This window comes from Calcarisporiella thermophila, assembly GCF_041956535.1.
Source record: "Calcarisporiella thermophila strain CBS 279.70 unplaced genomic scaffold VTP21scaffold_15, whole genome shotgun sequence".
Classification (NCBI taxonomy): Eukaryota; Fungi; Calcarisporiellomycota; class Calcarisporiellomycetes; order Calcarisporiellales; family Calcarisporiellaceae; genus Calcarisporiella; species Calcarisporiella thermophila.
In genome coordinates this window covers 532,877-546,483 of record NW_027192205.1, presented here as the reverse complement: position 1 = coordinate 546,483, position 13,607 = coordinate 532,877, and the positions used below count along the sequence as shown (strand labels likewise).

At 45.2% G+C, this 13,607-nt stretch overlaps 4 protein-coding genes across 4 annotated transcripts; all 4 read left to right on the top strand.

The window, feature by feature from the left end:
• Positions 1–150: 150 nt before the first annotated feature.
• VTP21DRAFT_2825 (uncharacterized protein) lies at positions 151–3,851 on the top strand (the record flags this gene model as incomplete). Its single annotated transcript, XM_069393060.1, has 12 exons — positions 151–284; positions 379–480; positions 549–828; positions 912–1,043; positions 1,123–1,246; positions 1,307–1,402; positions 1,467–1,625; positions 1,693–1,841; positions 1,918–2,045; positions 2,107–2,189; positions 2,249–2,788; positions 2,857–3,851. 12 exons carry the CDS (start codon positions 151–153, stop codon positions 3,849–3,851), a joined length of 2,922 nt encoding a protein of 973 aa, XP_069250073.1.
• A 997-nt stretch (positions 3,852–4,848) lies between these two features.
• On the top strand, positions 4,849–6,958 carry VTP21DRAFT_2824 (uncharacterized protein; the record flags this gene model as incomplete). The annotated part of the gene is made up of 4 exons (XM_069393059.1): positions 4,849–4,852; positions 5,066–5,299; positions 5,370–5,523; positions 5,593–6,958. 4 exons carry the CDS (start codon positions 4,849–4,851, stop codon positions 6,956–6,958), a joined length of 1,758 nt encoding a protein of 585 aa, XP_069250072.1.
• Positions 6,959–8,713: 1,755 nt separating this feature from the next.
• On the top strand, positions 8,714–9,931 carry VTP21DRAFT_2823 (uncharacterized protein; the record flags this gene model as incomplete). The annotated part of the gene is made up of 1 exon (XM_069393058.1): positions 8,714–9,931. One exon carries the CDS (start codon positions 8,714–8,716, stop codon positions 9,929–9,931), a length of 1,218 nt encoding a protein of 405 aa, XP_069250071.1.
• Positions 9,932–10,886: 955 nt separating this feature from the next.
• VTP21DRAFT_2822 (uncharacterized protein) lies at positions 10,887–12,681 on the top strand (the record flags this gene model as incomplete). Its single annotated transcript, XM_069393057.1, has 3 exons — positions 10,887–11,395; positions 11,488–11,634; positions 11,709–12,681. 3 exons carry the CDS (start codon positions 10,887–10,889, stop codon positions 12,679–12,681), a joined length of 1,629 nt encoding a protein of 542 aa, XP_069250070.1.
• Positions 12,682–13,607: the final 926 nt, after the last annotated feature.

The window sequence follows — 13,607 nt, the reverse complement described above, 5'->3', positions numbered from 1 at the left end:
AGCCTTTCCTCGGAGGTTCGTTACTGGGATAAACTGTAAGAGAGAATAAAGGAATACTAGAATATTGGACTCGCATTGTATGGCGCAGCACATTGATAAAATTCCAACGCGATAATTGCAAAAAAAAAATATCTTAAAGGGCAGATAGTAATGATCACTTTCCCCACAGCGGCAACCAATGGCGCGGAAAAGCGCAGCCATTCCGAGTTTGCATCAAGTGATATAATTTGTCCATATGATATGGATCATTTCTACAACCAGCTCTGTTACGAGCAACAATACAGGTAAACTTTTGGAGTGCGCAATCAATACGGCTCAGTCCAGATTATATCTTCCCCGGATGTTTAGAGAGATGCTAACTTTTTACAATGAATTTAGTTGTGTTGCATGGTCTCCCTTTAACGCTATTGCTTTTGCACCTCCTCCCTCTGTCAAGCTCCCCTCAAAACGTAAACGAACGAAGCCAGTTCAATATTCTCGGTATGTTCTTCAAACCAGTATCCATATTACTCTAGTAGCTAAAGTCTTAGCCTACGATTTATTTGCAGTATAAACATCATAGTCCCTACACTTCATTTCACCTCGACTAAACCATCACTCTCCTTCTCGTCAACCTATCCCATTGAGCTGAGCCAAAAATATCATGTTCGAAATGCTATCACATTTCTTCGATGGAGTCAACGCGGCAATCACCTTGTCTCTATAGATGAATCTGGTGCGTTGGTCCTCTGGGAAATGAAGGAATTCGTCAATGACTGGCGGCCGGCTTACAACACTAAATTGCACTGCCGAAGTGTTGCATTTGAGTGGTTAAACACAGATCGCATGGTAAGTTTCTCCCCTAGGAATAATACAACTGGGCTGAGTATCCTAAGGCTAACCCGCATCCTATATTGTAATGCCCTTTGTAGTACACTGCTATCAATCTGAAAAATGGAGATACGGATAATAATGTCAAGACAGTCTATCAACGTGCCCCATTTAGGGGACCGCGCAATCCATTCGGATATTTAGCATTTTTGGTAGTGACCATTGATGGCAAGGTAATGTTAGCAATTGGAGCAATGATGTTCTTTTTTTTGTGTATTTCTGTTTAACTTCACACTTTTGACTTGAAAACAGCTTCTGCTGTTTTATCAAAACGAAGGGACCTCATTCACAAAAAAAATCATCGAAATCCCACTACCCTGTTACCCATCAGCTTTTTCACGCAGAATATCGCACGCCAATATCACTATGAATGACGGTTGGTATTTACAACGTGCCGCATCGAAGCCAATTAGCTTATTGATATTCCTTTCAATAGAGGGTCGAATATACCTCTCTCTCCACTGTGCCAATTTTTTGCCTCAAATGGTGTATCTATTTGAAATCACTGTGGATTTTCTAATGACGGAAGAGGGTAACATATATATAATAATATGAATGACGATTTCCTTGTTAGTTTACCAAACCTCCGAGCATAGGTTTAAAGTGCACTCCTTGTTCCCGGCTGTCTCTCACTCTTCCCACAGACGATACGACTCCACCCTCGGATATCTCCCGAATAGCTGTCACCGATTTATTAGTACTGTGTGGTCAAAATGAGAGCGTGCGAGTGATCATTGCCACTGCACAAAAAAAGGGTGAGACATATAAGACTTTTGTTTTCGCAAAGTGCAGGTGGATAATTTGAGGTTGTGTGTGATTCAGGCATTAAAACAGAGGAAAAAAAGGAACAGATGATTTACCAGAGCGCACTTGCTGTTTGGGAACTGTCTGCCAACTCTTTTCTACTGCATAACAACTTCCAACAGTTAACGTCGAAACGGAATGACAACATTGCCACTTCGCCAAAACCGGTATTTGTATAATTTTACTTTTATTTTACCCCTTCTTTGGACTGCTATTTACATGATTTATTTTTGTATAATATAGAATTTCGTTTTTGTAGATTCTGCAATCTTTCCTGAGACCTTAGTAACAAGCCTTAATAGGAGTGAAAAGGGTGAATTATTGGTGGGTCTTAGTGACGGAAATGTGAAGATTTATGTGGTCGAATCAAAGTATAATATAAAAATGGCTCTTTTCGAGATCTTCCATATGCTAAATCTTCTGTATTGATAGATTGAGCGAGTTGATGACATTACAGGTCGAAAAAAAGATCGGGTATTTTGGCGAGGCCTCTAGTAAGAAGCTCGAGTTAGCAGGTAATTAAAGTCATCCACACTCTCTTGTGACTCTGTAATCAATTTTTTGGTTGGAATAGGGCCAGAATTTGCAACCAACATCGGCACCTCTCCAAATTCTAAACTCATGGCTGTAGTAACATCTGTCAGTACGCTATGCTTTCTCACTCGAACCCCCCTCAATACCCTAGAGGAAAATGATGCGAATGAGATGATAAAGGGGCTAACCCTTAGCCTACTCAACAACGTAGATGCAACCGATCTAGTATGGCAGCTCTTGCATTTTGAGGAAAATACGCCCGGAATAGTTGAGCAAATCCTTGAAGCGGTGTATGCGAATTATCTTAATATTTTGGGGGAAAAGGACATGGATTCAGAAATGATCCAGCTATCAAGGGTGGGATGTCTGTACGGTCTGTGTGTGTTGGTATTTAGAGTGCTGAAAAGAAGAACGGCTCAAAACGTGAACGTGATGGCTGCACTTCATATTACGGCCATTTACGAAGCATTCATGAGTAGTTGTACGGCAGATCTAACTGATATACAGCAGCTATTTACAATTCAATCGGACGCGGTAGGTGAGAAAACTGCCCACGGAAAGCAGCTTACTTTTGATGAAGGTAACATTTATATATATCCGGGATCATTTTCGTTGATGATAATTTGTCATGACCAAATTGTTTGCTAGACTCGCTTTGGTCTCTCTTTGCCCTGACTACCTGGCTCCTTAGTTGTGCAGGCCAACTCTTCGAGGATGCGCATGTGTTCTTTCACCTGCGTAAGCGAAGTTTTAATGATGCGCCACTTGAACAGCAGCTAACGCGTAGTGCCCATTGGGATACTGACCGAGCAACAAATCTTTCACTCCTTTGCCATGGCTCAACAAGGAAATGTCTTCTTCGAGCGCTTATACTGGCGAAAGAGTTTCAAGCCTTCGTAAAAGAAACCGGTGGCAAAACATCAGGTGGAATCGCAGAGAAGAAGATACTAATGGAGCATCTACGAACCCACTTGGGAGGCGTGATTGAGGGTCACCCTGTGCGTATCGACGGGATGATTCATTTCTTAGAAAAAATCGATACTCTGCTCGAAACTCCCATGAAGAATGAAAAGCAGCGGCATCAGGCGGAGGCGACTTTACTCGTTCGGGCGAGAATTCCTTCCCAACTCTTTCCACTCCTCTCCCCTCTGAAAGAGTTACTCGACGCTTCCGATGCATTTGATCGTTCTGTGTTGGGCTTCTATGACTCGGCATGGCTTGACCTCTTCCCAGCCTCAAGTGGTCTCTCCACCTCCGGAAATCCCTCCAGTGTACATGTAAAACAACCCCTCGACACCATCGGAAAAGTCCTTCTACTTCCCGGCCGGCCTCTCCGTCGTTGCACCAAGTGCCATCGACTTGCCTTGATCCTTCCACACCAGCGCCCCCCCGCTCGCAAGCAACACACGGTTGCAACTCCTTCTGTGGTCGCAGCCGCAGCAGCAAACGCGGCTCGCGGAATCGATCCTGCTGCAGCGAATTTTGTGGTAACTAGCGGAATGGTGGAGGGCGAGACTGCAGGAGAGGGGGAAGGAGGCGAAGGGGAAGCTGAAGATGAATGGAGTGATCCGACGGGACGAACGCGGTGGTATTTAGGCTTTGTGAGAACGTGCATATGTGGTGGGCTATGGCAAAAGGAGTAATTTGATCAATAAGCATGCAATAAATTTGAAAATGTCATTTATTTAATAATTCAACGTCAACTAGTGAAATTAGTTGAGATCATCAATTATCAGGTTATACATGGGTACCATTATTTGCAATATGGGTAGACCTGAAGTAATTGTCTAAGTCAAGCATGTATTCCATCTATTTTTGTCCATGCCCTCTTTAGGTGTATAACGGCTGTTATAAGAATATTAAGTTTCCTAAAGGATGCTGGGCCGAATGACTATATTATTAATCTTAAGATAATTTGAAATTCAGATTATTGCTACCATCATATAATTAATGTAAATGTCTTTGTTTTAATTTGCCAAGAAAACAGAGGTTTGGGAAGGAGGGGTAGTATTGACGAGTTTCTTCCCCCTCATAGCGGGAAAATATTGTGCAGAGAAACGTGAATTGGGGAAACAGCAGTCAAGGTTAAACATGAGGTTTCGATCTTTGGATTATTTGAATCGAGTAAAAGCAGTCACTGTGACGTCACAATGTATCGCCTATTTTTTTTCCTCTCTCTTTTCTTTCTCTGCGCACCTGTGAACAGAGGAGTAACAAAGAGTGAGTGAAGGATTAAACGCGTGAATTTAGCTTGTTCTCTATTCTAGATTCACTTTCGCTTCAGCCTCCTTCTTATCTTGACTCGCAATTTCTTGGAATCCCTCTTCCTACACTGCTGTCTTCCTAGTATTAGCTCAATTCCATTCAAGGCTGTAAGTTGCTCTTCCTAGAAAACCTCCCTATGATTGGGGAGTGTTTATCTAATTTTTTTCTGTTCATCATGTTAACCCTTCTTCTCTACTCTTTCCGTTAATGCTAGATTTGTGCTGAGAAAACACTGGCTCTCTCTCTCTCACTTGCAAGCCATTTCGTTTTTACCAGCCCAAGTCTTCCTTATCATTTCTACCTTTGTGGAGATTATTGGCATTACCAGATTTCCGATTCGTTTTGCCCTCCTCCTCCCATATTTATTGTTAAATAATGGGTAAGCATTTGTTTGAATAGCTTTCTTGCTAAAGGCAATGGGCATCTGCATTCCTTTCTCTCAATCAGCATTTTCACGCCCTCAGCCATTTCCTTGCAACTATAGTGTGATTGAGCAAATACTATAGTTTTCAGTACCTCCTTTCTCATGCCTCTTTCCATTATCTGTTTACCTTACTTGACATTGATTATACTCTCTTTTGACTGCTATTAGCATCCCTTGTTTCACAGCGACGCAGTTACCGAAATTCACACACCATTCGACAGCAGAGTCGCGGAAACTATTACCACCGAGTAATGGCAGATGAGCCACAAGATGATTATGAAGAGATGTTACCGGAAGCATCGCCGAGCGAGGATCAGCAGCAAAATGTCGGCGGGGAAGGTGATGATGAGGAGATGGAAGGTGAAGATGGGGGCTTCACACGGTGTATATGTGGGGAAGTGCGTAAGTATTCATCCTTTCTCCAATTGCTAATGTTAAAGGTGACCCCTGATGGGATTGTATATCGCCTCAGATCACGAAGGAATCATGATTCAGTGTGAGGAATGCAAAGTATGGCAGCATTGCATCTGCGTTGGAATTGTGTCAGAGAAGGGGATTCCGGACATGTATTATTGCGAAGAATGCCGGCCTGAAAACCACATTGTGGTGCGTGTGGGAAACTCGGGGTAAGTTTTTCATTTCTCCGGTGAATTGCTGGGAGGTTTGCCCATTTAATGATCGGCGATTGTTTGCAGAAGAAAAAGACACACCTATCGAGATGCCAAACAGCAAAAATCCCCAACGAAAAAACGGAGCACCATGAATAGCCGAGATGCGGCTCTGCCGCTCCCCGAAAATCTGACCAAATCCGCACGGCAAGATCTCGACACTCGCTCAAACAAACGGAGGAAAAAAGCCTCCAGCGCCTCTCTTGAAGAGTTACAGATTGCAGTGGAGGAAGAGAACAAGCCATTATACGCGCCAGAGGTGGACAATAAGGAAGGTGACTCAAATTTGTCGGCGAAATATCCCAAGAAGACGATCACCTCCAAGTTTGTGGACGATGTCATTGGGGGTAAGCGTTCGCGGTCCTCAAGTCCGACGCCGCTAGGGTCACCGAGTCTCGGAGAGGAGGATAAAATGGGAAGCACTGGAAGTGAGATGGAGGGAGAGCGACCGGCAAAGCGGAAGCGAAGAACCGCGGATAGCGACAACCCCAGGGTAAAATCACGCGGAGCTTCCCCCGACGACCCCGCTGACACGAGGATGGAAAATGAGGTCAAGGACGAATTGGGCGGGGACGATGGGCGAGCCTCGAAGGAAATATTGGACGAGCCTCCTCCCCAAAAGCCGCAAGGCAGGCGAAGAGGGGGTGGTGAGTTTGGAAAGCGCGCCCCTAAGCGAAACACAAATTCACGGACGTCCACTCCCCAGCCCGAAAGTTCCTCCGGTGCCCCTGATGCACGCGCCCCTTCACCGCCCGCCAAAGTGCGTTATCCCTCTGCAAAGATGACCTTCAACGATATGAACAAGCGGGCGAAACTGTTGCTCGACTATATCACAAGCGTACAAGTCGAGATGGCGACCACTCGGAAATACCTCTTGGGGACGGATACCGGAAGTGATAGCGAGGAGAAGATGAGTAGTCATTCAAAGGGAAGAAAAGCAGCGACAAAACGGAGAGGGAAGCCCGGCACAAGAGTTGGAATGGAAGAGGAACGTGAGGGACCTACAGCAGAATCACCGGCCGTGTCTCCCCCAAGCATTCTAATTACCCGAGGGACCCCCACCCCCACGTCAGCATCGGTCACAGCGGCTGCGACAACATCGACCGCAACCCCTGAACGAGCTACATCGAATGATCCACTCGATTCTTTACCAAAAAGCGAATCGGCCGCAGAAGCAGGGGCCTTCACATCGAAAGAGTCTCCAAAGGGGGATAGTAATGCTACAGCCGAAGAACTGAGCAGTCTGGAAATGCTCGACCAACTCACGCGCGATTTGATTCGCTTCCAGGAGCGGTTCGGCCACCTGAAGGATATTGGCCAACATCATCATTACACTCGCTCCTCCGATCTGAATCGAGAACCAACCCACTTTTCCACAGGTCGGCGGCGGTAGTATCCGTGGCTGCGTTTGAGTCGTTCCTTCGACTTAGTAGTATGTGCTTATTATTTTTGTAATTTAGGGAATTTTTTATTATCGCTCTGTGTGTTTTTTCTCCTCCTGAATACAAGCTTATTCATAACCTATTATTTTATTTTAATGTAAATGCTGTTTTCTCCCCTTTCATTTTTTTGGATCGCATGTTGATAATGTTGGAATAGATTTTTGACGTAACCTATAAAAATGGAAACACGTGAAAAACCTATCAAATGTCAAATTTCTTGGGCCACGGATCGGACTGCGTGCTAATTGGTTTTCCCGATTTTTCGGGCTTGTGCACGAATCCTTTAGACCGATGGCATAAGATAAGTTCAAAAGGCAGCCAGGACCCTATCATTCTATACTCGATGGAGATTAGCAAAGAGCACCCTGTTTAGGGCCTGCGATGGCTGTTGAAGCTCTCTTCGTCGCTAGAGCTCCGTTTCGATGGGCGCACCGAAGCCCCACCTATGGTGTCCTTGCAGCGATCAAGTCTCGGCGGTTGCAGTGGGGAAACTTGGGCTGTTAAGGATCCGGAACCGCCCCTTTGCTCAAGTTGGCAGGAGTTCATGCTGGAAGGAGGATGACATTGAGAGAGACGTGCATAAAAGAGATGAAGTTCAGTTAGCTAACCTCAACCAGAATCAATTTCATTTCAGCCGATGGCTGCATATGTCAAGACCCTTGCATCATAACTTAATAGTGATGTAACGGTTCATTTGAGCGTTATTTCTTTGAAACGTCAAAGGGTCTTTTTAACTTGTTTTGTAAAATAGCTTTATCTCACACCGTCATCATCATAGTATTTTTTTTTTCTTATCTCCCCACTTCCTACTTGTGCTCTTCCTGCTTCAAATGTTTTATCTACCAAAAGTCTCAATAAAGCTTGAGAAATTAAATTTGTGCTGCTTCATTCCCGTTGGTCCACGGGCCGATTTTTTGAAGATAAGCGCTAATTGCACCAAGAAATCAAAGAATGCTGCAATTATTAGAAGGAGGCTATCCATTAGCGCAATTGGGAAAAGAAGAAAAAGGATAAGTTTCCGGAAGCGAGGCAAAACTACGAGAGATTATTTTTGTCTAACATATTGGAGAAAATGATGAAAAAAGGATAGGGCGGAATGAGGGGATAAAACGATGAGGGATTAGGGTGATTTGACGACGCTTCGACAGCACAAAAGACAATGGCCTTTGTAATTTAAGGGTTGGAGTCGAGCAACACCCGCTCTAAACTATGTTTGACAAAACTCTTGTCGCTACGTAGTTATCGATTTCTTTTTACATATTAACTCCCCCGTTAAACATACGGTCTCGCTTCAGGAGTTTGATTTAATTTAGAAGGAACCTCGTTTGATTTCTCGGTTCCGCACTAATGAGTGGTTTTGATAAAGAAATTATGTCATTCCCCTCGTTGTTTCATGTTTATCTCCCATTGACATTTCGAGGTAGCTTCCCCTTTGACTGGTCGGACACTTATCGATGTAGGAAATGGGTTCTGTTTCGGTATAGGACCTAGTACACGGACCCTATCAACTCTTTTTATCTTATAGATAAAGTACACCAGGTCTCCCATATAAAAGAGCCGGCCTCCTCCGCGAGGTCTCCCCCATCATCAGCAAAATCCACTACCATCTTTGACATCTTTCATTCCATCCCCCATACTCACATCCATTCACATCTACACTCCTCATCCTCATCCATATACACCCCCCAACACACATATATATCACAATGGCATCTGCAACGCTTCAATTCCACCCTCTCACTGAACTCCCCGCCCCTCGCGGCCGTCGCCATAGCAATCAATACGATCACGAGACACTCCAGGTGCGCAAATATGATTTCGACCGACGCACAAGTATTACCTCTCTGGCCGTAAGACAGCCTCAGCCCGAATGGTACACCCAGGCAGCCATCGCTTTCGACATTGATGGTGTTCTTTTACGCGGAGGAACTGTGCTGCCCGAGGCCAAGCGGGCACTCCGCATCCTTGACGGACATAACCCCTACAAAATGCGCATCCCATACGTCTTCATCACCAACGGCGGAGGCGTAGGTGAGGCTGAGAGGGCCAAGAAGCTGAGCAAGCAGCTCGGCGTCCCGGTCAGCGAAACCCAGGTGGTGCAATCCCACACTCCGATGAAGGGGCTGGTCGAAAAGTATAAGGACGAGCTCGTGCTCGTGGTCGGTGGCGAGGGTCTTGCCTGCCGAAAGGTGGCCCACGACTACGGCTTCAAGCATGTGGCGGTCCCCGACGACATTGTGGCTTGGAATAACACCGTGTGGCCGTATCGCAAAATTCACCCGGAGTATGAGGCGGCTGCCGCGGAAAACTCGCACATCAAGTACGACTTCATGACTCGGCCGATTGCTGCGGTCCTCTGCTTCCACGACTCGCGCGACTGGGGTTGCGACATGCAGATTGTCGTCGACGTGCTCACCTCGAAAGGCGGCTACGTGGGTACCGCACAAGATACCGACAAGCCCACCCAGCAAGTTCCAATCTACTTCTCGAACCCAGATATCATTTGGTCAACGGACTTTCCCCTTCCTCGCTACGGTCAAGGCGCTTTCCGCCTCGCTCTAGGCGCCCTGTTCAAGTGGACGACCGGTCGCGAGATGGAATACACGCAGTTCGGCAAGCCCCACGCTATCACCTACGAATACGCTAAGAGGGCGATGTGCAACCACCTGAAGGACCATGGTGTGCAGCTCGCCCAGGCCCCCACCAATGTTTATGCCATCGGCGACAACCCCGCCTCCGACATTGCTGGCGCAAGAGCCGCAAACTGGCATGGAATTCTCGTCAAGACGGGCATTGCCCGTGAAAACGATCCCAATATCCCAGCCCACGCCGTCCTCGAGCATGTTGAAGATGCCATCAAGTATATCTTGGAGAGGGAATTCGAGTCGGGCTCTGAAAGCGACTCATCCTCCTCCTCTTTCTAGAGCTTTAGAGCATAGAGCAATTTTGTACTTTTTCTTTTGCCTCCACATTTTTTGCACTGTTCCATTTAGTATTTTTTTTTTTACTCACTTGATTTTATGCTCATTTATGAACCTAAATTTTGTTTCCATTTGATTTCATATTGTGTACGATTTATAACCATGGGCTTTGTCCCAGTATTTTCTTCATCATTATTATTTCTTCTCCTTTACTATTTAGATGATACAGGTTGTCATCATGTTTAATCAATACATATTACATACATATCATAGTACATATTAAAAAACAAGATCGATACAAACTTAGCGCTTGCCAAAGGTAGAGGGAAAGAAAAAGGGATAAAGGGACATCATCCTTCGTAAACTTAATTTTCTTGATCTGCCATGTGGAATATGTAGCAAGTTAGGATTTCAGTTTAGTACGATGGTTCATTTTTGAATTTGAAGGAAAATCACGATGAAATTTCATAATCTCACCTAACCGGCTTATTTGAAGCCACTCCATTGAAATTTTAAAGACCAACGAATGTGAAGGAAAAAAGCACAGAAATTAAGTGTCGGCTTTGCCAGTTGTGTTTGTATATTGCCCAAGGGCATATGATCTCCTAATACAAACTTTGCTTTTTTCCATTATATCAGCGCGAGTCTCGTCTCAAAGCGACTTTTTCTTTCAAAAAAGACCGTTATTTTTTTTATCCAACTTCCTTTACTTGGTTAATCCAATTTCTCTAGCACTGTCCTCTCTTCTACAGGACATCGTATATAGCGTATTTCTTTCTCATAAACTTATACTCCTATTTACCAACGCAAACTCATCTTTTTCCTATAAGTGCCATTTTATATACACACCCATATACATATAAGTATATATATCCTTTGTATATCTGAGGCCTATTTGAGGTTAATATTGCTAAAAATATACTGTACGAGATCCCCTCCATAAACCCTTGTCGCCACCATGAAATATAGATCGCTGAATGCGCTTCTACTCGTTCACGGTCTTTTTAGCTTAACCACTGCCTTTGAGATAAGCTCAAGCGGCAATCTAGTCAACTACTGGGGCCAGAACAGTTATGGGGCCGCCAATCCGTCGGATAAGCAGCATTGGCAAAAGCCTATCGCACACTATTGCCAGGACGACACCGTTTCTGTGCTTACCGTCGCGTTTATGAACGTGTTTAACGCAGGGACAAATCGCCTGCCGGAGATCGATCTTTCCAACCAGTGTGGTGAATTCCACGAGGGAACGCAGCTGAGACACTGCCCAGAGACCGGGCGAGGGATCAAAGCCTGCCAAGAGAAAGGTAAAATCGTTCTACTCTCCATGGGTGGGGCAGCAGGAGCGTATGGGTTCGCGAACGACCAGCAGGCAAAGGACTTCGCTCACACGGTGTGGAACTTGTTCTTGGGAGGGAAACATTCCAAACGTCCATTTGACGATGCGGTTCTGGATGGCATTGATCTCGAGTGAGTGATATATCTACAGGTTTATCTGGATTTTTGTCTCCCAACTTCTCTAACCTGGGGGTGTTTCCTTGGTTGTTTCTGTTTGATATCAGTATTGAAGGAGGATCCACGGTTGGGTACGATGCCTTTGTGACCGAACTCCGTAGGCTCTATAAAGAAAGCGGCAGGCGATATTATATTGCAGCCGCTCCCCAGTGTCCATACCCCGATGGATTCTTGGACCAAGCGCTGAACAATGCGTAAGTGCAAATACCTCAAGCTCTATATTTCATTTTGATCCACACTATATCTAATCTAATGCCTCTTGTAATAGCTGGTTTGACATGGTCTATGTGCAGTTCTACAACAACTACTGCTCGGCTGCAGGCAACTCGTACAACTTTGGAGACTGGGACAATTGGGCGCGCACCAAATCCATCAACAAGAACGTCAAGGTCTACATTGGCGTCCCAGGCTCACCCTCCGCTGCTGGGGGAGGCTACGTCGACCAGAATCGCCTGCAGCAGGTGGTTGCCGAGACCCGGGATAAATTCCCTAAAAGCATGGGCGGGGTGATGATGTGGGACGCCAGCCAGGCGTTCAACAACCCGGATGGGCAGCCCCACTATGCAGGGGCGATTTCGCACTACATGCGGGAAGCAAGCGAGGGAGCGAGGAAAAAGACGATGAGGCCCAAGAAAGGGAAGCCGAGAAAGGAGTCGAAGACAGTGAAGTGCACCGTCACCCACACATTGAACACGTACAGCAACTCGACCGAAATGCTGGGAGTGGAGAAGATCCAGGAGAGCTCCTGCTCCACCGAGACCTCCCGTCAGCTCGAGACCATGGCGCCCTCTGCGAAGCATCTTCGAAAGCAACCTCATCATTTCAGGCCCCACTCCAACTACGTGCAAGCCCGGATTGATCCTTCAGAGGTGCCTTCGGAAAACCCGCTTCTCGACCCGAAGAACAAGCCCAACGTCCGTGTTGAATACGTCCCACTGCCCGGCAACTCCACCCACACACGCACCCTAGTGCGAGTGCGAACAAAAGACTACCCAATGCGGCGGAACTGGAAGCTCAAATTCCTACTTCGGCCAGAAGAACGTATCGTCCAAATCGACCGCGGCATCTTCACGCAGGATCCCAAGACGGGAACCATCGTGGTGCAGAGCGATTCGGAGGGGGAGCCCCGATACAAAATGGCACTGTGGTTTGAGGTGGTTGGAAGATTGAGCGATATTACTGCACAAACGGCGAAGTTGCCCGATCCAGGAACCGCCGAGTTTGACACTTGGGGGGATTGATTCGAACCTCTCCCCTATCTCCCCTATGGATGACTAGAGTTTTGGCGCGCCGGTAGCTACCATGTTTGGTATGCCTTCGGTGTCTAGGATTTTGCAAGTGAGGGTGCTAATATTGGGTCTAACCTAGTGGCTTCGTCCGATGGGTGATCTTCAACCGCTTGGGTCGAAGGAATATTTAATATTTTTTTTCCATACGTTCAGCCGAAGTCTTCATTCTGCGTACTCTTTTATAGTTTTATTATTTTAACCTAGAACCCCTTAAGGCCTATTAAGATATGAACAACAATGCCTCCTAAACCAACTTTATGTATAACAGGTACTATAACGGAAAAGAGTCAAAAAGTTTGGAAGAAACGAGAATATAGAGTCTATGGATACTTGAATTCATATAAAAACAATATGTAAGATTTCTCGAGTTCTGGAGGGATCGGAGTTCCAAAGATTCCAAATCAAGTAAGTCAAGAAGAAAAAGATTGATTAATTTATTCTTTACAAAAAATCAAGGACTATTTATGAACTTCAGAAAACATTCTTTACATAATACAAGTTGGCGTAAAATGGTCAATGTAAAACTGGCGTAAAAATCACAAAACTAAAACTATCTATCTAAGGTAAAATATTCCAATTTGCTGTAAAGATAAGAGATAAGAAAAATACGTAAAGTCAAATCATTACACAATATATACCATTGTAAGCAAACCTATGGGATCCATTACCTAAGCCGGGCGAGAAAGAAAAAAAATAGTGATCGAGTGCATAGAACTAGAAGGTATCTTTATAAAAATTTTTTTCCACGTCTCTCTAACGCATAATATACGTTAGTTCAAATAATATTTGAATTCATGTAGTATTTTATTTACAGCAAGATAAAGCTATTTTCACTATGTATCGCCAATTGATATTTTCAGAGTAGAGAAAGCACTGAG